The sequence below is a fragment of the Mobula hypostoma genome, chromosome 10 (genome assembly GCF_963921235.1).
Source record: "Mobula hypostoma chromosome 10, sMobHyp1.1, whole genome shotgun sequence".
Lineage (NCBI taxonomy): Eukaryota > Metazoa > Chordata > Chondrichthyes > Myliobatiformes > Myliobatidae > Mobula > Mobula hypostoma.
In genome coordinates, this window is record NC_086106.1 from 30,427,810 (window position 1) to 30,454,799 (window position 26,990).

Consider the following 26,990-nt stretch of genomic DNA (forward strand, 5'->3'; position numbering starts at 1 on the left):
CCCAAGAAGTTGAATAAGGAATTAAGCAACCCAAGATGTTCTTTCAAGTCGTTTATTGTGATTTAACTATACCATGTCTACAATGTATATAATCATGTAATGTATATAGAAACGAGACAGGCTGTAAAGCACAGCAGTACGTATAACACATGCAACATACAATAATTTATGAAGTTAAGGATAAAATCTACAGAAGAATTATGCATGAATAATGAACTAAAGTGCATAAATTAAATACTGTAAGCTACGGAACAGATTAACCAGTGACACTTCAAATACGATGCGGCAGGGAGTCCAGAAGACTAATGGCATGAGGGAAGAAACTGTCTCCCATCCTGACCGTTCTCAATTTTATGCATCATCAGTGTCTCCTGCCTGATAGTAGAAAGTCAAAGAGGATGCTGGATGGATGGGTGGGATCTTAGGGCCAAAGGTTTCTACGCCCTAAGGTTCGAGGGATGGGAAACATCTGTGACATAATTCTAGTGACCTCATCACCTCCTTCAGCAAGTCAGGGTAAACTTCAAATTGAGGTGCCCATTTGGAACCTGTCACCATAGGGAGGAAAATGGGGTGAACAACAAGGGTGAATTTAATAGAAACCGATGTTGTATCGTGTGACCAGCTGGGCTGAATGGCTTCTGTACTGTAGAATGTGTTGCATAGACAGTGAAAACCCATGACACAGAATTTAAAATAGAAATGTTTTATTTGTCACAGATCTACAGTATTATAGTGCACTCTGGTTATAGACTAACAACAGTGGAACGAACCTCAACGATGTCCAGGGACCAGGACTCAGTTCTGAATGTGATGAGCAGCAGCAATAACAGCAGAGTCTGATGCCAACAGTCCCTCATGAACTTGCAACTCAACTTGTGACGCTTAAATATCCAGCATGCAGCATTTGAACTGTGAACTCTGGTGTTTCACTAGATTGGGTGACGAAGTAAATCTCTGCACTCACGGGGCAGGTATGTGGTGTCTCCTTAGTGTTCACACTGGTGTTTAAAAAGTGATGTCTCAGGAAGGCACCAGCCATCATTGAGGACTCTCACCATCCAGGACAATTCCTTTTTTCATTATTACCATCAGAAAAGAGGTGGAGAAGACACCCAATGCTTTAGGAACAGCTTCTCCCCTCCACCATAACATTTCTGAATACTCCCCCACTACTTTCCTTTCTTTTTGCACAACTTATTAATCTGCAGAACCCATGAATCTGATGAGGGCCAGATTCGAGGCATTCAAGTCTGGTGACCAAGAAAGTTACAAGAGGTCCAGGTACGATGTCTAGGAAGCCATCTCATGGGCAGTGGCAATTCAGGATTAAATTTGAATCAACAAAGGATGCTTGATAGTTCAGGCAGGGCTTGAATACCATCACCTCTTATAAAGTTAAATCGAGCAACAAAGCTGACAAAAGGGCTTCACTTCTAGATGAGCTCATTGTCTTCTGTGCTTGTTTTGACCGTCAAAACAATGAGGAGCTATCACGAACTCCTACAGCCCCCGACGATCCTGTGACTTCAGCCTCTGAGGCCAACATGAAAGCAGCCTTCATGAGGGACAACCAGAAAAGCATCCGGCCTGGACAAGGTACCTGGCCAAGTACTAAAGTCCTGTGCTGATTAACTGGCTGGAATGTTCACTGAGACCTTTAACCCCTTGTTTTGGCAGTCTGCTGTATCCAGCTGTTTCAGGCAGTCTTGAATTGTACTGGTGCCTATGAAGAACATGGTAACCTTCCTCAACGACTATCCTCCAGCAGCACTTACATCCACAGTAAAGTATTTTGAGAAGTTGGTGATGAAACGTATCAATGCTGGGTCCATTGTTATTTGTCATCTATATCAATGACCTGGATGATAATATGGTAAATTGGATCAGCAAATTTGCTGATGATACAAAGATTGGAGGTGTAGTAGACAGTGAGGAAGGTTTTCAGAGCCTGCAGAGGGACTTGGACCAGCTGGAAAAATGGGCTGAAAAATGGCAGATGGAGTTTAATACTGACAAGTGTGAGGTATTGCACGTTGGAAGGACAAACCAAGGGTAACAAAGAGAGGGTATTTAATACAGAAAAAAATAGTGGGAAGTTGGAGGATTGAGAAGCTTTTGAAAACCAACAGAGGGCAACTAAAATTACTAAAAAGGTCATTAAAAGGGTAAACATGGAAAATGAACGTAAACTAGCCAATATTATTAAAGAGGATACCAAAAGTTTCTTCAGATACATTGTGTAAAAGAAGCGAAAGTGAATATTGGACCACTGGAAAAAGATGCTGGAGAGGTAGTAATAGGGGTTAACAAAATAGCGGATGAACTGAATAAGTAATTTGTATCCATCTTCCTGGTGGAAGACACAAGTAGTATGGTGGAAGTTCCGGGTGTCAGTGGTTATGAAGTGTGCGAAGTAACAGTAACTGAAGAGAAAGTTCTTGGGAAACTGAAAGGTCTGAAGGTAGATAGTCACCTGAACCAGATGGTGCACACCCCAGGGTTCTGAAGGAGGTCGTTGAAGAGATTGTGGAGGCATTAGTAATGATCTTTCAAGAAACACTAGATTTTGGTATGGTTCTGGAAGACTGGAAAAATGCAAATGTCACTCCACTCTTCAAGAAGGGAGAGAGGCAGAAGAAAGAAAACTATAGGCCAGTTGGTCTAACCTCAGTAGTTGAGAAGATGTTGGAGACGATTATTAAGGATGAGGACTCAGGGTACTTGGAGGCACATGATAAAATAGGCTGTAGTCAGCATGGTTTCCTCGACAAATCTGTTGGAATTCTTTGAAAAAGTAACAAGCAGAAGAGACAAAGGAGAATTGCTTGATGGTGTGTACTTGGATTTTCAGAAGGCCTTTGACAAAGTGCCACACATGAGGCTGCTTAACAAGCTATGAGCCCATGGTATTACAGGAAAGATTCCAGCATGGATAAAGCAGTGGCAGGTTGGCAGGAGGCAAAGAGTGGGAATAAAGGGAGCCTTTTCTGGTTGGCTGCTGGTGACTAGTGGTGTTCAACAGGAGTCTGTATCGGGACCGATTATTTTTACATTATATGTCAATGATTTAGATGATGGAATTGATGGCGTTGTTGCGAAGTTTGCAGATGATATAGAGACAGGTGGAGGGGTAGTTTTGAGGAATTAGAGAGGCTACAGAAGGACAGACAGATTAAGAGAATGGCAAAGAAATGGCAGGTGGAATACAATGTCAGGAAGTGTATAATCATGCAGTTTTGCAGAAGAAATGAAAGGGTTGTCTGTTTTCTAAATGGAGAGAACATACAAAAAACTGAGGCCCAAAGGGACATGGAAGTCCTTCTGGAGTATTCCCGAAAGGTTAATTTGCAGGTTCGGGCGGTAGTGAGGAAGGCAAATGCAATGTTAGCATTTACCTCAAGAGGACTAGAATATAAAAGCAAGGATGTAATGTTGAGGCTTTATAAAGCACTGGTGAGGCCTCACTTGGACAGGCACATGGATAGGAGAGTGTTGGATCTGCAAATGAAATAGTCCAGAAGATTCCCTGTGGACAGGTGATTCTGTGGACGCAGGAAAGAAATGTGGATGGTAGTTTGCCTCCTAGGTGCCAGGGTCCGGGATGTTTCTGATCGCGTTCACAATATCTTGAAGTGGGAAGGAGAACAGCCAGAGGTCGTGGTACATATTGGTACCAACGACACAGGTAGGAAAATGGAGGAGGTCTTGAAAACAGTCTACAGGGAGTTAGGAAGGAAGTTGAGAAGCAGGACCTCAAAGGTAGTCATCTCGGGATTACTGCCTGTGCCACGTGACAGTGAGTATAGGAATAGAATGAGATGGAGGATAAATGTGTGGTTGAGGGATTAGAGCAGAGGGCAGGGCTTCAGATTTCTGGATTATTGGGACCTCTTCTGGGGCAGGTGTGACCTGTACAAAAAGGAATTAAAATGTGTGGCCACTGGGAGATCCTGCTTTCTCTGGCAGACAGAGCGTAGGGGTGATATACTGCGTCCGGTGCTCCTGATGTGGCCTTTTATATATTGGCGAGACCCGACACAGACTGGGAGACTGCTTTGCTGAACATCTACGCTCTGTCCGCCAGAGAAAGCAGGATCTCCCAGTGGCCACACATTTTAATTCCACATCCCATTCCCATTCTGACATGTCTATCCATGGCCTCCTCTGCTGTAAAGATGAAGCCACACTCAGGTTGGAGGAACAACACCTTATATTCTGTTTGGGTAGCCTCCAACCTGATGGCATGAACATCGACTTCTCTAACTTCTGCTAAGGCCCCACCTCCCCCTCGTACCCCATCTGTTACTTATTTTTATGCACACATTCTTTCTCTCACTCTCCTTTTTCTCCCTCTGTCCCTCTGAATATACCTCTTGCCCATCCTCTGGGTCCCCCCCCCCTTGTCTTTCTTCCCGGACCTCCTGTCCCATGATCCTCTCGTATCCCCTTTTGCCTATCACCTGTCCAGCTCTCGGCTCTATCCCTCCCCCTCCTGTCTTCTCCTATCATTTTGGATCTCCCCCTCCCCCTCCAACTTTCAAATCCCTTACTTTACAAGGATGTTGCCTGGATTGGGGAGCATGCCTTATGAGAATAGGTTGAGTGAACTCAGCCTTTTCTCCTTGGAGCAGCGAAGGATGAGAGGTGACCTGATAGAGGTGTACAAGCTGATAAGAGACATTGATTGTGTGGATAGTCAGAGACTTTTTCCCAGGGCTGAAAAGCTAACATGAGAGGGCAGTTTTAAGGTGCTTGGAAGTTGGTACAGAGGAGATGTCAGGGGTACATTTTTTATGCGGAGAGTGGTGAGTGCGTGGAATGGGCTGCTGGCGACAGTGGTGGAGGCGGATATGAGAGGGTCTTTTAAGAGACTCCTGGATAGGTACATGGAGCTTAGAAAAATAGAGGGCAATGGGTAAGCCTAGGTAATTTCTAAAGTAGGTACGTGTTCGGCACGGCTTTGTGGGCCAAGGGGCCTGTATTGTGCTGTAGGTTTTCTATGTTTCTGTGAGCGATGCCTCAGAAAAGGTTATCCATCATTAAGGACCCTCTCCAACCCAGGACGTGCCCTGTTCTCATTGCTACCATCAGGAAGGAGATACAGAAGCCTGACGGCACATACTCAGCGATTCAGGAACAGCTTCTTCTTCTCTGACATCTGATTTCTGAATGACACTGAACCATAGAAACATAGAAAATAGGTGCAGGAGTAGGCCATTCGGCCCTTCGAGCCTGCACCGCCATTTATTATGATCATGGCTGATCATCCAACTCAGAACCCCGCCCCAGCCTTCCCTCCATACCCCCTGACCCCCGTAGCCACAAGGGCCATATCTAACTCCCTCTTAAATATAGCCAATGAACTGGCCTCAACTGTTTGCTGTGGCAGAGAATTCCACAGATTCACCACTCTCTGTGTGAAGAAGTTTTTCCTAATCTCGGTCCTAAAAGGCTTCCCCTCTATCCTCAAACTGTGGCCCCTCGTTCTGGACTTCCCCAACATCGGGAACAATCTTCCTGCATCTAGCCTGTCCAATCCCTTTAAGATCTTATACCTTTCAATCAGATCCCCCCTCAATCTTCTAAATTCCAACGAGTACAAGCCCAGTTCATCCAGTCTTTCTTCATATGAAAGTCCTGCCATCCCAGGAATCAATCTGGTGAACCTTCTTTGTACTCCCTCTATGGCAAAGACACTCACTATTTTTATTTTTGCACTACTTATTTAACTAATATATTTAACTGTAAATCACACACCAAACAATCGATACTAGAACGTACAATCATCGCAGCGATATTTGATTCTGCGCTTCCCTCTCCCTGGATTACAAATATTAAATATAGTAAAAATTAGTAAATATTAAAATTTAAATTATAAATCATAAATAGAAAATGGAAATTACGGTAGTGCAAAAAAACCGAGAGGCAGGCCCGGATATTTGGAGGGTACGGCCCAGATCTGGGTCAGGATCCGTTCAGCAGTCTTATCACAGTTGGAAAGAAGCTGTTCCCAAATCTGGCCGTACGAGTCTTCAAACTCCTGAACCTTCTCCTGGAGGGAAGAGGGACAAAAAGTGTGTTGGCTGGGTGATAATATTTTTCTGTTATTATGTATTTCCTTGTCTTGCTGCCGCAAAGACAGGTTTTGCATCATATGATATTAAACCTGATTCTGAAATCTCATCCCAGCTAGAAACCTGCATCTGCTTTCTGTCTGAAATGAAACCCAATTAAGCAGGGCTCTCAGAACACACCAGCGTATCTGTACCAGAGTTCAGACAAGCAACTATTTTACGTGTGGGCAGGACTCACTACATCCGTGGTCTAACCTGATGAATGGCCAGAGAGTTGTTAGCGGAGAGATGTCAGTCACTGGCTCTCATTTTGGAAGGGATTCACTAAACTATCGCAGCTGCAGATACACCAGCGAGTTGACACCGGGGAGAGGCCTTGGAGCTGCTCCGTGTGCTGGAAGGCGTTCATTCAGTCAGCTGAGGTACTGAAACACCAGGGAGTTCACACAGGGAAGTAACCCTGTGAACCTGTTCTGAGTGCGGGAAGGGTTTCAGTCAACCCACCTTGTGAGGCACCGGCTAGTTTCCATTAAGGACAGGCCACACTTCTGTCCCGTGCGGGCAAAGAGACTTACTCAATTATCCTACCGGCTGAAACACCAGGAACTTCACATCAGGGGCGAAGTTCAAATCAGCCGCTGAATCTTCCCGCCAGGGTGGCTGAAACCAGTTGCAAGTTCACGAGAACATGGAGCATATTCTTTCTGAGAGCTTGTTGTGTTAAAATTAGCCGCTGTGTACGTTGACGGACTTGCGGTACGCGGCAGAAAGATGCCGGCGCTGACAGACTCTGTCAATTCACTTTTAATCTTTCAGACTCAGGACCGTGCACGCTGCTGAACTCGCCTCCGGTGACCTGTCGCTCAGGTGCGCATGCGCGTGAGTCGCCGCAGCCCCCCAAATTGCGCATGCGCTGATTCGCAGTTTGAGCCCAAAAAAAGTTGCGCGGGAGGAGTTTCATTCGGACGGGAGTCTGTATCCCAACTGAGGGACAATTGATAATCAGCTTCCCACCTTCCCAGCTCTTTACTTCATCCTCCCCCTTTCAGGTTTCACCTATCACCTTGTGTCTCTCTCCCCTCCTCCCACCTCTTAAGTTTACTCCTTATCTTTCTTCCCAGTCCTGCCGAAGAGTCTCGGACCGAAATGTCGACTGTTTGCTCTTTTCCATAGATGCTGCCTGGCCTGTCTGTCACTTGGACTTCCAGCATCTGCAGATCTTCTCTTGTTTTGGATAACCAGCGTTCTTCCTTTCTCCCTCGCCGGCTGCAATCCGCACCCGGGCCCTGGGAAGTTTCGGCTGATGATTCTGGTGCCATATCCTATGGCGTATGCGGGGCGCTGGGTCCGGGGCGGAAAGGCTGCTTCTGGCTTACGGGCATTTTGGGGTATAAAGGCAACCATGGGAGACTTTCCCCGTCAGTTCGCAGGGGTCGTTTGGAAACACGGGCAGGAGGAGCACATCCTGGAAATCCAGAGCAACACACACAAAATACTGGAAGAACTCAGCAGGTCAGGCAGCACGACAGTGAATAAACAGTTGACTTTTCCGGTCGAGACCCTTCATCAGGACTGGGAAGGGACGGGAAAGATGCCAAAATAAGAAGGTGGCGGGGGTGGGGGGATGTGGAGTGGAAGGTGTACAAGCTAGAGGGTGATAAAATTTCCTAATATTGATTGGCAACTGATTAGTTCCAATGGTTTAGACGGGGCAGAGTTGTTAAGTGTGTCCAGGACGGATTCCTGTCACAGTATGTGGACAGGCCGACTAGGGGGAATGCCATACTAGACCTAGTATTAGGGAACGAACCAGGTCAGGTCACAGATCTCTCAGTGGGTGAGCATCTGGGAGACAGTGACCACCGCTCCCTGGCCTTTAGCATTTCATGGAAAAGGACAGAATCAGGGAGGACAGGAAAATTTTTAATTGGGGAAGGGCAAATTATGAGGCTATAAGGCTAGAACTTGCGGGTGTGAATTGGGATGATGTTTTTGCAGGGAAATGTACTATGGACATGTGGTCGATGTTTAGAGATCTCTTGCAGGATGTTAGGGATAAATTTGTCCCGGTGAGGAAGATAAAGAATGGTAGGGTGAAGGAACCATGGGTGACAAGTGAGGTGGAAAATCTAGTCAGGAGGAAGAAGGCAGCATACATGGTCTAGGAAGCAAGGAGCAGATGGATCTATTGAGGAATATAGGGAAGCAAGAAAGGAGCTTAAGAAGGGGCTGAGAAGAGCAAGAAGGGGGCATGAGAAGGCCTTGGCGAGTAGGGTAAAGGAAAACCCCAAGGCATTCTTCAATTATGTGAAGAACAAAAGGATGACAGAAGTGAAGGTAGGACTGATTAGAGATAAAGGTGGGAAGATGTGCCTGGAGGCAGTGGAAGTGAGTAAGGTCCTCAATGAATACTTCTCTTCGGGATTCACCAATGAGAGGGAACTTGATGACGGTGAGGACAATATGAATGAGGTTGATGTTCTGGAGCATGTTGATATTAAGGGAGAGGAGGTGTTGGAGTTGTTAAAATACATTAGGACAGATAAGTTCCCAGGGCCTGACGGAATGTTCCGCAGGCTGCTCCACGAGGCGAGGGAAGAGATTGCTGAGCCCCTGGCTAGGATCTTTATGTCCTTCTTGTCTACGGGAATAGTACTGGAGGATTGGAGAGAGGTGAATGTTGTCCCCTTGTTCAAAAAAGGTAGTAGGGATAGTCTGGGTAATTATAGACCAGTGAGCCTTACATCTGTGGTGGGAAAGCTGTTGGAAAAGATTCTTAGGAATAGGATCTATGGGCATTTAGAGAATCATGGTCTGATCAGGGACAGTCAGCATGGCTTTATGAAGGGCAGATCGTGTCTAACAATCCTGATAGAGTTCTTTGAGGAGGTGACCAGGCATATAGATGAGGGTAGTGCAGTGGATGTGATCTACATGGATTTTAGTAAGGCACTTGACAAGGTTCCACATGGTAGGCTTATTCAGAAAGTCAGAAGGCATGGGATCTAGGGAAGTTTGGCCAGGTGGATTCAGAATTGGCTTGCCTGCAGAAGGCAGAGGGTCACGGTGGAGGGAGTACATTCGGATTGGAGGGTTGTGAATAGTAGTGTCCCACAAGGATCGGTTCTGGGACCTCTACTTTTCCTGATTTTTATTAACGACCCGGATGTGGGGGTAGAAGGGTGGGTTGGCAAGTTTGCAGACGACACAAAGGTTGGTGGTGTTGTGGATAGTGTAGAGGATTGTTGAAGACTGCAGAGAGACATTGATAGGATGCAGAAGTGGGCTGAGAAGTGGCAGATGGAGTTCAACCCGGAGAAGTGTGAGGTGGTACACTTTGGAAGGACAAACTCCAAGGCAGAGTACAAAGTAAATGGCAGGATACTTGGTAGTGTGGAGGAGCAGAGGGATAGGGGGGTATATGTCCACAGATCCCTGAAAGTTGCCTCACAGGTAGATAGGGTAGTTAAGAAAGCTTATGGGGTGTTAGCTTTCATAAGTCAAGGGATAGAGTTTAAGAGTCGTGATGTAATGATGCAGCTCTATAAAACTCTGGTTAGGCCACATTTGGAGTAATGTGTCCAGTTCTGGTCACCTCACTATAGGAAGGAATTGGAAGCATTGGAAAGGGTACAGAGGAGATTTACCAGGATACTGCCTGGTTTAGAAAGTATGGATTATGATCAGAGATTAAGGGAGCTAGGGCTTTACTCTTTGGAGAGAAGGAGGATGAGAGGAGACATGATAGAGGTGTACAAGATATTAAGAGGAATAGATAGAGTGGGCAGCCAGCACCACTTCCCCAGGGCACCACTGCTCAATACAAGAGGACATGGCTTTAAGGTAAGGGGTGGGAAGTTCAAGGGGAATACTAGAGGAAGGTTTTTTATTCAGAGAGTGGTTGGTGCGTGGAATGCACTGCCTGAGTCAGTGGAGGATGCAGATACACTAGTGAAATTTAAGAGAGTACTAGATAGGTATATGGAGGAATTTAAGGTGGGGGCTTATATGGGAGGCAGGGTTTAGGGGTGGGCACAACATTGTGGGCCGAAGGACTTGTACTGTACTATTCTATGTTCTATAGCTGAAGCCAGGTGGCTGGGGGAGGGACAATGAAGTGAGAAGCTGGGTAGTGACAGGTGGAATCGGTAAAGGGATGGAATCTGGTCGGAGGCAGAGTGGACCACGGAAGGAAGAGGGGAGGTGATGTACGGGAGAGAAGTGGTAAGAGGAGGCCAGAGCGGGGAATTGAAGAAGAGGGATGGGTGAGGGGGCTGTTACCGGAAGTTGTAAATGTTCATGCCATCGTGGTTACCCACACGGTATATGTGTTGCTCTCCAACCGGAGAGAGGCCTCACCATGGAAGTAGATGAGACAATGGACTGGCATGTTGGACTGGAACGGGGATGGGAATTAGAATGCTTGGGAACTGGGAAATCCTTTTTGTGGATGGAGCAAAAATGCTGAACAAAACAGTCCCCCAAAATATGTTGTTTTTCAACAACAGAGCATAGCAATTCCAGAAAATGAAGACCATATTAACAGACAGAAAGATGAGCACATACACTAAAAACAGAATACTGCAGTGCTATGTTTATTCTATCCTGACTTATGGAAGTGAATGCTGGACCATTTCTCCAGCAATGAAAAAGAGACTAGAAGCAGCTGAATTATGGTTCTATAGGAGAATGTTAAAAATATCATGGACCACATACACATCAAATGAAGAAGTTCTCAGAAGAGCCCAAGCAGTTCGATCACTCATACCAACAATAAGAGAAAGACAACTCAGATTCCTAGGACACATCATGCAGAAAGATGAACTAGAAAAACTCATACTCTCTGGAAAGATTGAGGGGAGCAAACCTAGAGGAAGATCTCGGCTTATGTACATCAAAGCATAGCCAGGTGGCTACACATCGAGGAAATGGAAGTCATCCAAAAAACGAAGGATAGATCTATATGGAAAACCACGGTCACCAAAGTCTGCGTCGGATGTGGTACCTAGACAGACAGACATAGCAATACATAATTTTAGAAAGCTATGAATTACAATAAAATATATATTTAAAATTAAATTAAATATGTATTGTAGAAAGAAATAGGAGGTAGTGTATATATTGTTCATTGTCTATTCTGGAATCTGATGGTGGAGGGGAAGAAGGTGTTCCTAAAATGTTGAGTGTGTATCTTCAGGCTTCTGTATCTCATCCTTGATGGTAGCAATGAGAAGGGGGCATGTCCTGGGTGATGGGGTCCTTAATGATGGATACCACCTTTTTGAGACATCACCTTCTGAAGATGTCCTCGCTGCTGGGGAGGCAAGTGCCCAGGATGGAGGTGACTGAGTTTGCAACTTTCTGCAGCTTTTTCCAATCTTGTGCCATTGCCCCTCCATACCAGACGGTGATGCAACCAGTTAACTTTTAGAGATAAAATACGGGCTATAGAATTCAATATTAAGTCCAGGAGGCTGCAACATGCTCAGAGGGAAGGTGGGGTGCTGCCCCTCATGCTCATTGTAAAAGTAGAGGAGGTCAGGTCAGAGTGGGATGGAGAATTAGTGACAGGGAACTCAAGGTCACTCTTGTGGATTAAACGCAGGTTCCCCACAAAGCAGTGACCCAGTCTGTGTTTGGTTCCTCCAGTGTTGAGGAGGTACACGAGGCCACCGGATGCCATAGATGGATCGGAAGAAGCTGCTTCCCTGAGAGGGTTCACACACAAGAGAAAATCACAAGAGCAGCACACACAAATTACTGGAGGAACTCAGAAGGCCAGGAAAAAAGTACAGTGGATGTTTTGGGCAGGACTGGGAGGTTGTTATTCTCCCTGGATGGTGGGGAGGATTGAAGTTTAAGTACCTGCCTCTTACACTCCGTGGTTGAGCTCGGAAGTTTTGTAAGGTGCGGAATGCTGGGCATATGGACGAAAGGGAAGACCAGGTGAGGTTTGGCAGGTGTGGGGGTCGGGTGTCTGGTGGTGGGACCTTGTTGGAGCTGGCAGGTATTGTGAATGATGACCTGATGACTGCAGAGGCCATTGAAGTGGGGTGTAAGCCCCGGAGAGCTATCCTTGCTCAGTGCAGGAGGGGAGCATCAGTGGGTCAGTGCAGAGGTGGGTGCACGGTGCGATGCAATCAGGGTTCTGTGTCAGAGGGGATTCACAGATCAGGAAGCATTTCAGAATGCCACCCATTTCACCTGGTCTCACCCTATCACCGTCACCCCCTTTTCCCTACTAATCCCTCGGCATTCGCAGTTTCCCACGGACACGTTCCTCTGCTCCCCGAACCTGAGGAGATCACTGTCTCATGCCACGTCCTTCAGCAGCGCAGCGTGGAAGTGGGCGGTGCAGCAGCCAGCGAGACACCTTATGCAAGGCTGGGCTTCCATCCACACGGGAAGCATTTTCCAAACCGCGGACCGTGGTGACGGCAAACAACCCAGCCCCCACGCGCCACCCTAAAAATACTCAAAGCTCGGGGTGGGGTCCGTCCGGGGCAGGGAATGCCGCCTGATAACGGAGCGATCGTAGGGCACTGACCACAGTCCTGGTGCACTCACCCTTTCATCTGCTGATCCTGACAAGATTATAATCATTCCCAACTTCCAATGCAACTTTTGAACATGACTAAGCACCCTCTCCATCCGGCACATTGTCTCTTCTTGTTCCGACCATCGGGAAGGAGGTGCAGGATGGTGTCCCTGATAACCCCTACTCAACAATTCACACACTTTCTACTCCACCATTAGATATTTGAACAGTTGGTGAACGTTACTTCATAGCCCAGTTTTTGCTCTATTTATTTCATCGTAATTTTATATCATTGTCCTGTACAGCTGCCTCAAAGCAGCAAATCTCAGGACATATAAGCAAGTGATAGTAAATCTAATTCTGATTCTGATGACAAGCACGAGAAAATCGCTGGAAATCCAAACGACACACACAAAATGCTGACGGAACTCAGCAGGCCAGACAGCATCTATGGGAAAGGCTACGGTCAATGTTTCAGACCAATGCCCTTCACCAGGACTGGAGGAAAAAGTTAAGTCAGAGTAAGAAGGTTGGGGGGGGGGGGAGGAAGAAACACAAGAGGATAGGTGAAACCGGGAGGGGGAAAGAGGGTGAAGTAAAGAGCTGGGAAGTTGGTTAGTGAAAGAGAGAGACAGGGCTGGAGAAGGGGGAATCTGATAAAGGACAGAAGGCCATGGAAGAAAGAAAAGGGAGCGGAGCACCAGAGGGAGGTGATGGGCAGGTAAGGAAATGAGGTGAGAGAGAGAAATGGGAAAGGAATGGTCAAGTGTTGGGAGCATTACTGGAAGTTCGAGAAATCAATGTTTATGCCATCAGGTTGGAGGCTACCCAGATGGAATATAAGGTGTTGCTCCTCCAACCTGAGTGTGGCCTCATCGCAAGTGTAGAGGAGGCTATTGACTGACATGTTTGAATGGGAATGGGTGGCCACTGGGAGATCCCGGTTTTTCTGGCGGACGGAGTGAGGTGCTCGGTGAAGTGGTCTCCCAATCTAGCTCGGGTCTCACTGATATACAGGAGGCCACACCGGGAGAACCGGATACAATAGATGACCCCAAGAGACTCACAGGTGAAGTGTCGCCTCACCTGGAAGGACTGATTGGGGCCCTGAGTTGTAGTGAGGGAGAAGGTGTAGAGGCAGGTGTAGCACTTGTTCTGCTTGCAAGGATTAGTACTAGGAGGGAGATCAGTGGGAAGGGACGAATAGACAAGGGGATCACAAGGGAGTGATTCTTGTGGGGGGGGGGCGGGGGAGAGGAAGATGTGCTCGATGGATCCCGTTGCAGATGGTGGAAGTTGCAGAGAATCATGTGCTGGATGCGTAGGCTGGTGGCATTGAAGCTGAGAACAAGAGGAACCCTATCCCTGGTGAGGTGGCGGGAGGAAAGGTGAGGGCAGACGTGCACGAAATGGAAGAGAGCAGCGTTGATGATGGAGGAAGGGAAGCCCCTTTCTTAGAAGAAGGAGGACATCTCCTTAGTTCTGGAATGAAAAGCCTCACCCTGAGAGCAGATTCAGCGGAGACGGAGGAATTGAGAGAAAGGGATGGTGGGGTTTTACAAATAACAGGGTGGGAAAAGGTACAGTTCAGTAACCGTGTGATGGAAGATTCTGGTGAGCTTGATTATTTTCTGTTTGGTGAATTGTAAGGGTGACAATTGAGTTAAAGTCAGAACCCGATATTAGCATTTTGGTAGACCGAGGGCAAAGCTAATTCACAAAGAATTCAAATGTCACTTAGTGCTGCATAGAGAGAAACAAAGTCATTGCATCAGGAAGATCTGGTTTTGCATTCTGCCACTGAGATCAAGTTTCTCTTCCATTCTCTTTGGGTTTATAATAACGTACTGGGTAACAAGTTACCAGTAACATTTACACTACAAAGGTCCCACACAGTGTCAGACCCCAACGAGAAAGCCTAACGACCTACCATTGAGTAGCAATGACATTGGCAATGCTGGGTTTACCAATGTCAATATAATTAGAAGCCCAAGAAGCAGCCATATAAATACTGCCTGTTCTTAGTAGGTCTATGGGACATGACCAGAACGTAATGGAGAGAGACAAACTGAGCCAAGTCACAGATTGATGGAGGATGGAAATGGCCCATTCCGATACAGACAAGAAGACAGAGAATTGGATGTTGTGCCTGGATGCCTGAGCTGTGCCCAGTTAGAAGATCAGGTGCTGTTCCTACATGTGTTCAGTCTCACTGTAACAGTGTGGTATCAGATGTTACCACGGAGACTAAAATGATCTTAGCAGGAATGATGTCCTTCAGCCCTTGATACCATCTCTTCTATAGGTTTTAAGGGTAGAAAAGGCAAAGGATTTGCATATGAGAATCTCAAACAGAACAAGACATTAGTTCTGTTGTGTTGATCAGTTCATCAGCACTTGAATGCCACCGATCCTAGAGGACAGATGCTTGAGAAGACAGCACACCAGTCGTAGCGTGTCTTCAGTGTAGGGATGTGAATTGGAGGAAATGTACCTGGCCCTGATGGTGTACCGATCCTAGTCCTGAAGACCTGTGCTAATCTACTGGCTGGAGTGTTTATTAGCATCCTTAACCTCTTGCTTCAGCAGTCTGAGGTGACGCACCAGCTTCAAGCAGGTTTCAATCATACCGATGTCCATGAGGAATGTAGTCAGCTCCCTCAATAACTATCATACAGTAGAATTTCCATCCACTGTGATGAAATACTTTGAGATGTTGGCCATGAAACATATCAACTTCTGCATGAGGAGTGACTTGCATCCACTACAAGTTGCTTACCATCAAAACAGATCAACAGCAGATGCCAATTCATTGGCTCTCACCCAGACTGGAAAACATAGATATTGAAAATACATACATCAGGATGTTCTTCATTGTCTACAGTTCAACATTCAACATGAACTTCCCTCTGAAACTATTCAATAAGCTCCAAGACCCAGGCCTCAATGCCTCCTTGTGAATGGGAACCTTGGTTTCATCACTTGCAGACCCCAGTCAGTTCGGATTGGCAATGATATCTACTCCAGAATCTCACAGGTGCACCACAAGCCAGTGTGCTTAGTTCCCTGCTCTACTCACCTTACTCTTATGACTGTGAGGCAAAGTACAGCTCCAATGCTGTCTTTAAGTTTGTTGACAACACGACTCTTGCTGGTTGAATCAAAGGTGGTGACAAGTCGGCATGTAGAAGGGAGATCACATGGGTGAGAAGCCATTGATAGGTTCCAAATGTAGAAAGGGATTCATTCGGCCACCTGAGCTACCAGCAAAGTCACACAGGGGAGTAGCCGTACACCTGTTCTGAGAATGGGAAGGTTTTCATTCAGTCACCCCACTTTGTGAGGCTCCAGTGAGTGGACACACCAAAGAGAGGCCACACTTTTATCCTGTGTGAGCACAGAGATTTACATAGTCATCCCATCTGCTGAAACACCAGGAACTTCACAGCAGGGAGGAAGTTCAAATAAGGGAACTGGGAAAGCTGTTAGGAGCCATGCAAAATCCTTGGCAAGTAGGATTAAAGAGAATCCCAAATCATTCTGTACATACATCAAGAGCAAGAGAATAACTTGGAAATAACTGGTCGAGGAAAAAGGGAGGAACATTTGCTTGGATGCAGAGGGTGTGGCTGAGATCCTTAGGAAGAGGCCATGGAAGACAAGGAGATCAGTACCAAGCATATTAATATGCTAGGGCATTTCGAGGTAATGGCAGACGTTTCATTGCCTCTCTTAAAGAGCATTAAGACAGATAGGATATACCCCAGGTTATTAAGAGAGGCAAGAAATCAGATTGCTGGGGCCTTGACCGATATCTTCTCTAGCCACAGGCAAACTCACAGAGGACTGATGAGTAGCTAATTATGTTCCATTATTCTAAAAAGGAACTGGGGATAATTCTGGAAACTTAGACCAGTAAGACTCACGTCAGTGGGAGGGAAGTTATTAGAGAGAATTCTAAGGGATAGGATTTATGAGCATTTGGTAAACTATTGCCTAATTAGGGAGAGAGAGCCAGCATGAGTTTGTGTAGGGCAATTGGTGTCTTACTAACTTGATTGAATGCTTTGACAAGGTGACAAGGGTGATTGGTGAAGGGAGAGCTGCGGACGTTGTCCACATTGATTTTAGTAAGGTGTTTGACGAGGTCCCTTATGGGAGGCTCATCCAGAAGATTGAGATGCATGGGATCCACAGTGAATTGGTTGTTTGGATCTGGAACCATCTTGCCCATAGAAGACACAGGGTGGTGGTCAAAGGGACTTATTCTAGCTGGAATTCTGTGGTTAGTGGTGTTCCACAGAGATCTGTACTGGGACCTCTGCTGTTTGTGATGTATATAAATGACTTGGATGAAAATGTAGGTGTGTGGTTTAGTAAATTTGCGGATTATACAAAAATTGGTAGTGTTGTGTATAGCATATAAGTCTGGCAAAGAATACAGTCGGATGTTAATCAGTTGTAGATGTGGGGGAAGAAATGGCAGATAGAGTTTAACCTTGCAAAATGTGAAGTTTTGTACCTTGTTAGGTCAAGTGTAAAGAGACAGTACAATGTTAAAGGAAAGACCCTTAGCAGTGTTGATGACAGGGATCTTGTGAGTCCAAGTTCATAACTCACCAAAAGTGGCTACACAAGTTGATAAGGTGCTTAAGAAGGCATATAGCAGGCTTTTCTTTAGTAGTCAAGGCTTTGAGTTCAAATGTCAGGAAAGTATGTTGCAGCTTTATAAACACCTAGTTAGGCCGCATCTCGAGTAATCCATACAGTCCAGTTGCCCCATTAGAGGAAGGATGTTGAGGCCTTGGAGAGAATGCAGAAGAGGTTTATCAGCATGCTGCCTGGATTAGAAGGCATGTGCTATAATGAGAGGTTGGACAAATTTGGTGGTGGATGCTGTGAGGAGATCTGATAAAGGTTTACAAGATTATGAGAGTTGTGGATAGACAGCAACTTTTTCCCGAGGTTGAAAAGTCTAATGCCAGAGGGTGATAATTGAAGGTGAGAGGGAATAGGTTCAAAGAAGATGTGAGGGTCAATTATTTTACACAGAGAGTGGTGGGTGCTTGGAATGCACTGCCTGGGGTGACAGGCAGCGACAATAGGGACCATTGAGAGATGTTTCAATAGGTACATTTAATGGCAGAGAGATGTATATAATATACATCCTGAAATTCTTTTTCTTCACAAACATTCACGAAAACAGAGGAGTGCCCCAAAGGATGAATGACAATTAAATTTTAGAACCCCAAAACTCCCCCCTCCTACACACAAGCAGCAACAAAGCAACGACCCTCCCACCAGCAAAAAAGTATTAGCATTCTCCATCGAGCGCTCAAGCATCAATAAAACCACAGACCTGCAGTACCCCAAAAACTACTCATTCACCCAGTAATTTGACACACCACAGGCTCTCTCTCTCTCCCTAATAAGGGAAAAAGAGGTGTCCCCGTTTCACAGTGAGAGGGGAGACATAACAAATAACTCGCTGATTTACGACGTTAAAAGTCTGTTGTGTTGATTTTTCTGAGCTCTGCGCCCAGAAAGTCAGTCCATGAATGTGAGGGGAATAGCAGGATAAATTTAATTACTAATTTAATTGGCATGGCACAATAGTGTGGGTCAATGGGTGTTTTCCTATGGTGTACTGTTCAAAGTTCTATCCCACCTGCTGATTAAATTAGATTAGTGCTTAATATTGTAGATCTGTGACAAATAAATCAGTTCTGTCTTAAATGCCATGTCTCAGGTCGTCACTGTCTCTGCAGTACACTCAATGTACAGTAGACTATCTCACTGGTCTCTGCCCATATTTGTGTTCCACGACAGTCTTCTTTAAATCCAGCCCTCTGTTCACGTCTCGCTCTAGATGTGGTGGTGTGTTCCAATTGGTCTCCACTCAGTGGGTGCAGAGGTTTGCCTTCAATTTCCTCTCTGAATTTCTGCAGACTAAGACAAGTTCACTGGGGTTGTGTCCCAAATATGCCTCGTTCCTCAGGGCTTTGGGCCAAGGAAGAATGTCATTGTTGTTAATCTCCTTCTTCTCTGTTCTTTGCAAAGTTATAGAATCAGAATCAGATTTATTATCCCCGGCATGTGTCGTGAAATTTGTTAACTTAGCAGCAGCAGTTCAATACAATACATAACATAGAAGAAAAATAGTAATACATAAGTAAATCAATTACAGTATACGTATATGGAATACATTAAAAATCACGCAAAAACAGAAATAAGATATATTTAAAAAGGGAGGTAGTGTTCAAGTGTCCGATATCCATTTAGGAATTGGACGGCAGAGGAGAAGAAGCTGTTTCTGAATCGCTGACTGTGTGCCTTCAGGCTTCTGTACCTCCTACCTGATGGTAACAGTGAGAAAAGGGCATGCTCTGGGTGCTGGAGGTCCTTGATAATGGATGCTGCCTTTCTGAGACACTGCTCCTTGACTATGTCCTGGGTACTTTGTAGGCTAGTACCCAAGATGGAGCCAACTAAATTTACAACCCTCTGCAGCTTCTTTCGGTCCTGTGCAGTAGCCCTCCCATACCAGACAGTGATGCAGCCTATCATAACACTCTCCACGGTACATCTATAGAAGTTTTTGAGTGTTTTTTGTTGACATACCAAATATCTTCAAACTCTTAATGAAGTATAGTTGCTGTCTTGCCTTCTTTATAACTGCATCGATATGTTTGGACTAGGTTAGGTCCTCGGAGATCTTGACACCCAGGAAATTGCTCACTGTCTCCACTTCTGATCCCTGTATGAGGATTGGTATGTGTTCCTTCGTCTTACCCTTCCTGAAGTCCACAATCAGCTCTATTGTCTTACTGACTTGAGTGCCACACAGTCATGGGTATATAGAGAGTAGAGCAGAGGTCATTTTCACATTTTAATGGGGTGTGCCTCACACAGCTGGGTTGTTGCAATGCACCACTGTCCTCCAAAATCTGTGACCAGAATGGAGAACCATTTGCTAAATGACCAAGGGACCAGGGTCAGAAATCAAAGAAAGGCCAGCACACGGCCAGATTTTAGGGATCCAGAAAGGTGATAGGGGAAGATCTATGGGGAGAAGGAGGATGTGAAAATGAATAAAAGAGCAGAAACATTTGGAAGCTGATTGGCTGAAAATATTTGTATTATTTCTGTTTTTTTCTTTCTGTGTGTTGGAGTTTAACCTGATATAGAGAATATCTGTTTTTATTGGAGTACATTGTAAGAATTTGCAGTGTTAACACAGGTGCTGAGTTTTCCACATTGACTCGATTTGAGGCGTGTAGCAGAGGGGAGTTGTTCTTGCAGAGATCTTCAATGGCACCCTTTTTACCCAGCTATCTCCGCGATTCAGGATTCTCCCTGGGTGAGCCGCCAATCATGTGCGCAGGCGCCTAAAGCCCCGGGCAGGCGTGAAAATCGCGCATGCGCTCAGTGAACAAAAGGCTCCAGAGGATCGATAGCAGGTAGGACTGGGGCTTGTGATGGGGGTTTCATCAGCACCGGGGTCCGCACCCCGACTGAGGGGCAATTGCTCTGAGCTCTCGATGCACCGTGGCCCTGCATCCCGGGACAGTCCCGGTTCTCTTTCTCTCGCTCTGATCCACGATCCACGATCCACGCCCGGGCCCAGGGACTTTGCTGCTGCTTAGCGAAGGTGCTGGCGCCATGTCTGCGGCGTTTGCCGGATAAATGGGTTCCTTCCTCGTAGAAGTTTATGGATCTGGAGATACCGCGGGTCGCACTTCTAGCCGCTTTCTCCGCCGTCAGACAGGGTTTATTTTGGAAGCGCAGGCGGGGGGAATGGATCTGTCTGACACTGCCGAGCTCCAGCGATCTAACGCAATGATTTGGAAGTGGAACCCGGATGGAAAATACTGTTACGAGTTCATCTCAGGATTGAAGGCGCTTCAGACCTTTGTCAGACAAAATACTGTTCCGAGTTCATCTCGGATTAAAAACGTTTCAGACCCCTGTCAGACAATGACCCGTGAACACTGCGATCCGCCTCATGTTCAGTGTTGGTAGATCAGGTGTTTAGTTGAGACCGAGGCCTTAAAGAAGGTGCTGGGTCTCCCCTCCAGTCAATTAAAATGTCAATAGTGGGAGGGAGGGAGAACAAAATCCTCATATCAGCAGGAAGAGGTACAGTCGACGTTTCAGGCCGAGACCCTTCGTCAGGACTAACTGAAGGAAGAGTGAGTAAGAGATTTGAAAGTGGGAGGGGGAGGGATGGAGCCAAGAGCTGGACAGGTGATTGGCAAAAGGGATATGAGAGGATCGTGGGACAGGAGGCCCAGGGAGAAGGAAAAGGGGTCGGGGGGGAAAAACCCAGAGGATGGGCAAGGGGTATATTCAGAGGGACAGAGGGAGAAAAAGGAGAGTGAGGGAAAGAAGGTGTGTATAAAAATAAATAACAGATGGGGTACGAGGGGGAGGTGGGGCATTAGCGGAAGTTAGAGAAGTCAATGTTCATGCCATCAGGTTGGAGGCTACCCAGACGGAATATAAGGTGTTGTTCCTCCAACCTGATTGTGGCTTCATCTTTACAGTAGAGGAGGCCGTGGATAGACATGTCAGAATGGGAGTGGGATGTGGAATTAAAATGTATGGCCACTGGGAGATCCTGCTTTCTCTGGCAGACAGAGCGTAGGGGTGATATACTGTGTCCGGTGCGCCCGATGTGGCCTTTTACATATTGGCGAGACCCGACGCAGACTGGGAGACCGCTTTGCTGAACACCTACGCTCATTACCACCTGGGGGTAGTGGAGTGGTCTATATAATTAATACCCGGGGGGGTGGAGTGCCCAGAGTAATGATCACCCGGGGGGTGGAGTAGTCAGAGTAATTATCACATGGGGGCGGAGTGGTCAGAGTAATTATTACCCAGAGAAATGGTCAGAGTAATTATCACCTGGAGGGGGTGGTCAGAGTAATTATCAACTGGTGGGGGAATAATCAGAGTAATTATCACCTGGGGTGAGTGGTCAGAGTAATTATCACCCGGGGGGTGGGGTAGTGGTCAGAGTAATTATCACACAGGGGTGGAGTGTTTGGAGTAATTATCACCTGGAGGGTGGAGTGGTCAGAGTAATTATCACCTGAGGGTGGAGTGGTCAGAGTAGTTATCACCAGGGGGAGTGGTCATTGTAATCATTACCTGGGGGGGGTGGGTTGGTCAGAGTAATTATCACTTGGGGGGGTGGAGTGGTCAGAGTAATTGTCACCTGGAGCTGGAGTGCTCAGAGTAATTATCACCTGGGGGAAGTGGTAGGAGCAATTATCACCTGGGGGTTGGAGTGGTCAGAGTAATTATCACCCTGGGGGGTGGAGTGGTCAGAGTAATTATCAACTGGGGGAGCAGTCAGAGTAATTATCACCTGAGGGTGTTGTCAGAGTAATTATCACCTGGGGGAGCAGTCAGAGTAATTATCACCTGGGGAGTGGTCAGATTATTTATCACCTGGGGGGAGTGGTCAGAGTAATTATCACCTGGGGGAGTGGTCAGAGTAATTATTACCCAGGGGGTGGAATGCTCAGGATAATTATTGCCCAGGGGGTGGAGTGCGCAGAGTAATTATCACTCGGAGGAGTGGTCAGAGTAATTATCACTGGGGGGTGTAGTGGTCAGAGCAATTATCACCCAGGGAGTGGAGTAGTCAGTAATTATGACCTCGGGATGGAGTGGTCAGAGTAATTATCACGGGAGGAGTGGTCAGAGTAATTATCACCTGTGGGAGTGGTCAGAGTATTTATCACCCGGGGGGGAGTGGTCAGAGTAATTATCACCTGTGGGAGTGGTCAGAGTATTTATCACCCGGGGGGGAGTGGTCAGAGTAATTATCACCCGGGGGTGGAGTGGTCAGAGTAATTATCACCCAGGGAGTGGAGTGGTCAGAGTAATTATTACCTGGGGGAGTGGTCAGAGTAATTATCACCCGGGGGTGGAGTGGTCAGAGTAATTATCACCCAGGGGTGGAGTGGTCAGAGTAATTATTGCCCTGGGGGTGGAGTGGTCAGAGTAATTATCATCTAGGGGGTGGAGTGGTCAGTAATTATCACCGGGGGGAGTGGTCAGAGTAATTATCAGCTGGGGTGTGGGGGAGGGTCAGAGTAATTATCACCTAGGGGGTGGAGTGGTCAGTAATTATCACCTGGGGGAGTGGTCAGAGTAATTATCACCTGAGTGGAGTGGTCAGAGTAATTATTACCTGGGGTTGAGTGGTCAGGGTAATTATTGCCCAGGGGGTGGAGTGTGCAAAGTAATTATCACTCGGGGGTGTAGTGTTCAGAGTAATTATCACCCAGGGAGTGGAGTGGTCAGTAATTATGACCACGGGGTGAGTGGTCAGAGTAATTATCACCTGGGGAGTGGAATGGTCAGAATAATTATCACCTGGGGTGAGTGGTGAGAGTAATTATCACCTGGGGGAGTGGAGTGGTCAGAATAATTATCACCCGGGGGTGGGGAGGTGGTCAGAGTAATTATCACCTGGAGATGGAGTGGTCAGAGTAATTATCACCTAAGGGGAGTGGTCAGAGTAATTATCACCTGGGGAGTGGTCAAAGAAATTATCACCTTGGGGGAGTGGTCAGAGTAATTATCACCTGGGGGTGGAGTGGTCAGAGTAATTATCACCTGGGGGTGTGTGGTCAGAGTAATTATCATCTGGGGGTTGGAGAGGTCAGAGTAATTATCACCTGGAGGGTGGAGTTGTCAGAGTAATTATCACCTGGGGGATGGAGTGGTCAGGGTAATTATTACCTAGGGGATGAAGTGGTTAGAGTAATTATCACCCTGGGGGATGGAGTTGTCAGAGTAATTATCACCCTGGGGGGAGTGGTCAGAGTAATTATCACCCTGAGGGAGTGGTCAGAGTAATTATCACCCTGGGGGGAGTGGTCAGAGTAATTATTACCTGGAGGTGGAGTGGTCAGAGTAATTATCACCTGGGGGGTGGAGTGGTCAGAGTAATTATCACCCTGGGTGGAGTGGTCAGAGTAATTATCACCTGGGGGTGGAGTGGTCAGAGTAATTATTACCTGGGGGATGGAGTGGTCAGAGTAATTATCACCTAAGGGAGTGGTCAGAGTAATTATTACCTGGGAGTGGAGTGGTCAGAGTAATTATCACCTGGGGGAGTGGTCAGAGTAATTATTACCTGGGGGATGGAGTGGTCAGAGTAATTATCACCTGGGGGATGGAGTGGTCAGAGTAATTATCACCTGGGGGAGTGGTCAGAGTAATTATTACCTGGGGGATGGAGTGGTCAGAGTAATTATCACCTGGGGGAGTGGTCAGAGTAATTATCACCTGGGGGATGGAGTGGTCAGAGTAATTATCACCTGGAGAAGTGGTCAGAGAAATTATTACCTGGAGGATGGAGTGGTCAGAGTAATTACAACGTCTCCAGGAGGAGTAAGGTGTTGTGTTGGTCCTCACTGTTGCAGTCCGATGTCAGAGTGCGCACAGAGAGTGAAAATATCTCATTTCAATTCCTGTCCTTCACCCATTGATAACTTTTGTAAATATTTTCACAGGGTAGAAAAGGCAAAGAATTTGTGTACGGCAATCTCAAACACAACAACCCATCTGTTCGGCTGTGTTTGTCAGTTCAGCAGCACTTGAATAGCATCAGTGTTTCATGTGGAGAAGACAGAACACCACAGCAGTCACAGTGAGGAGAGCAGTCACTGTAAGGATGGGATTTGAATCTTTGAAAATTGTCTTCAAGATATTGAAGGAGTGACCAGATATTCCCTTTGTAGCACCGATATATCAGTTGTCGATCCTTGGAGATGAAAATGTATCTCATCCCAGCTGGACCTGTGTTTTGTGTCTGAAAGGAAACATTCTGTTTTAACTCAGTGAAATTCACTGGAACTGGGGTACTGAGAACACACCAGCGTTTGTTCACCAGAGATCAGTTCTTCAACTGCAATGATTTTACACGGGGTTCACTATGACTAACATCTGACTTGGTGAAGTGTCAGACAATTGATAGCAGGGAGATATCATTCACCTGCTCTCAGTGTGGGACAGAATTCTCTCACTCAGCCCAAGCAGGAGATACATCAGTGAGTTCACACTGGGGAGAGGCCGTTCAGTTGCTCTGTGTGGGAGGGGATATACTCAGCCTTCCAGCCTGAAGATACTTGAGCAAGTTAACACCACAGTGAGACAGCTCACCTGTTCTGACTGCAGGAAGTGATTGATTTTGTCATCCAAACCGAAGACGCATCATAAAATTCACACAGCGAGAGGCTGTCCACTTGCTCTGTGTGTGGATACGGATTCACTAATCAATGCCTCATGATGAGACACCAGCCAGTTCACTTTGTGGAGAGGCCGTTCACCTGCTTGGTCTGCGGGAAGGCATTCGCTCAGTCATCCCAGCTGCAGGCCCACCAGCGGGTTCACAGTGGCGAGAGGCCGTTTATCTGCTCTTTCTGTGGGAAGGGATTCACAAACTCATCAGATCTGCTGATACACCAACGAATTCACACCGGAGAGAGGCCGTACGCCTGCTCTGAATGTGGGAAGACGTTCACTCAGTCGTCTCACCTGCAGGTACACAAGCGAATTCACAGTGGGGAGAGACCGTTCATCTGCTCCACCTGTGGGAAGGGCTTCACAAACTCATCCCACGTGATGAGACACCAGCGAGTTCACTCCGGGGAGAGATCGGTTCTCTGCTCTGTTTGTGGGAAGGGATTCGCACGCTCACGTGATCTGCTGACACACCAGCAACTTCACACTGGTGAGAGGCTGTTTATCTGCTCTGAATGTGGGAAGGGATTCACTCACTCATCCCATGTGATTATACACCAGCGAGTTCACACTGGGGAGAGACCGTTCATATGTTCTGAATGTGGGAAGGAATTTACTAAATCGTCCCACTTGATGAGACACCAGCGTGTTCACACTGGGGAGAGGCCCTACACCTGCTCAGACTGTGGGAAGGGATTCAGTAACTCATCCCATCTGATCAGACATCAACGAGTTCACACTGGGGAGAGGCCGTTCACCTGCTCAGACTGTGGGAAGGCGTTCAGTCACTCATCTCACCTGCAGACACACCAGCGAGTTCACACTGGGGAGAGACCGTTTATCTGCTCTGAATGTGGGAAGGGATTCACTCACTCATCGCACGTGATGAGACACCAGCGAATTCACACCGGGGAGAGACCATTCACCTGCTCTGAGTGCGGGAAAGGATTCACGCATTCATCCCATGTGAGGAGACACCAGCGAGTTCACACCGGGGAGAGGCCGTTCACCTGCTCGGTCTGCGGGAAGGGATTCACTCAGTCATCCCACCTACAGACACACCAGCGAGTTCACACTGGGAAAAGTGTTTAAATTGGCTGCATGCTGGATATTTAACCATCACAGTTTCTGAACCCAGAGGCAAGTTCAAAAGCAACACACACACAATGCTGGAGGAATTCAGCAGGCATCTACAGAAAAGAGTAAATCATCAACGTTTCGGGCCGAGACCCTTCATCAGGACTGTTCAAAAGTGACTTTTGGTGTCGAATGATTGTTGCTGCTCATCACAGCCGGTCTGCACCCTGGTGACTGGGCCTGGGAGAAGTCTCTTACTCTGATGCTCACCCTTAATGGGACTGGAGTTTAATATTCTGGACCTGTGACAAAGAAATGAATTCTATTTTAAACACTGTCTCAGGTACTCAGTTAATCTACAGCAGTGTACAGTATGGAGTCAACTCAGACCAACTGGTCCCTGCCCATGTTTCTGTTCCCCGACAATCCTTTTATATCCATCCCTGTTGTTCACCTCTCACTCTCCCTGGGGTGATGGGCGTCAAATCGTCAAACTCTGTCGGCAAAGAAGTTTCCCTTGAATTTCCTGGATGTCCTTCTGCAGACCGAAGAAGACGAGCTCCCTGCATGCAGTTATCTCTGACATGTTCTTTACCCCTCAAATCTCTGGGTTGTTACAATACACCACCGTTGTCTAAAGCCGGAAATCAGAGTGGAGATGTTTCAAAACCAGAAACGGGTCAGCACAGGGCAGGGTTTGGGTCCCTGGACAACAACGTATCAATTATCAACATCTCATCCCAGCTGGACACATCCTCCTGCTTTGCCTCTGAAATGGAGTTTCCTGTCTGAAGAGAGCTCCAGCATATCTTCACGGGAGACCAGGCGCTCTACTGCTTCTGGTATGGGAGGGATTTACTACACTGTCTGACTTGATGAGACACCAGAGCTCATCCTTTTAGGATGAGCTGTGCACCCCACACCCACTAACATCATTTACAGACTTGCAGGCATTGCTCCCCCAGAGATCTGAAGGCACACTACAACAAAACTTGAAAAAGGTAAACAGAACTCAGATCCACGGCACCCGC

The 26,990-nt window shown here is 46.8% G+C and overlaps 1 protein-coding gene across 1 annotated transcript in view; it reads left to right on the top strand.

Annotated features, from left to right (window-relative positions):
* The first annotated feature begins 20,195 nt into the window (after positions 1-20,195).
* The window catches only part of LOC134352476 (zinc finger protein 850-like), a 34,461-nt gene continuing 27,666 nt past the window's right edge, over positions 20,196-26,990 (top strand). The window contains exons 1-2 of the mRNA XM_063059754.1: positions 20,196-20,807; positions 24,153-25,968. Of these exons, the coding sequence (XP_062915824.1) occupies positions 24,925-25,968 (1,044 nt within the window). The 5' untranslated portion in view covers positions 20,196-20,807; positions 24,153-24,924. The remainder of the gene's footprint in view (positions 20,808-24,152; positions 25,969-26,990) is intronic.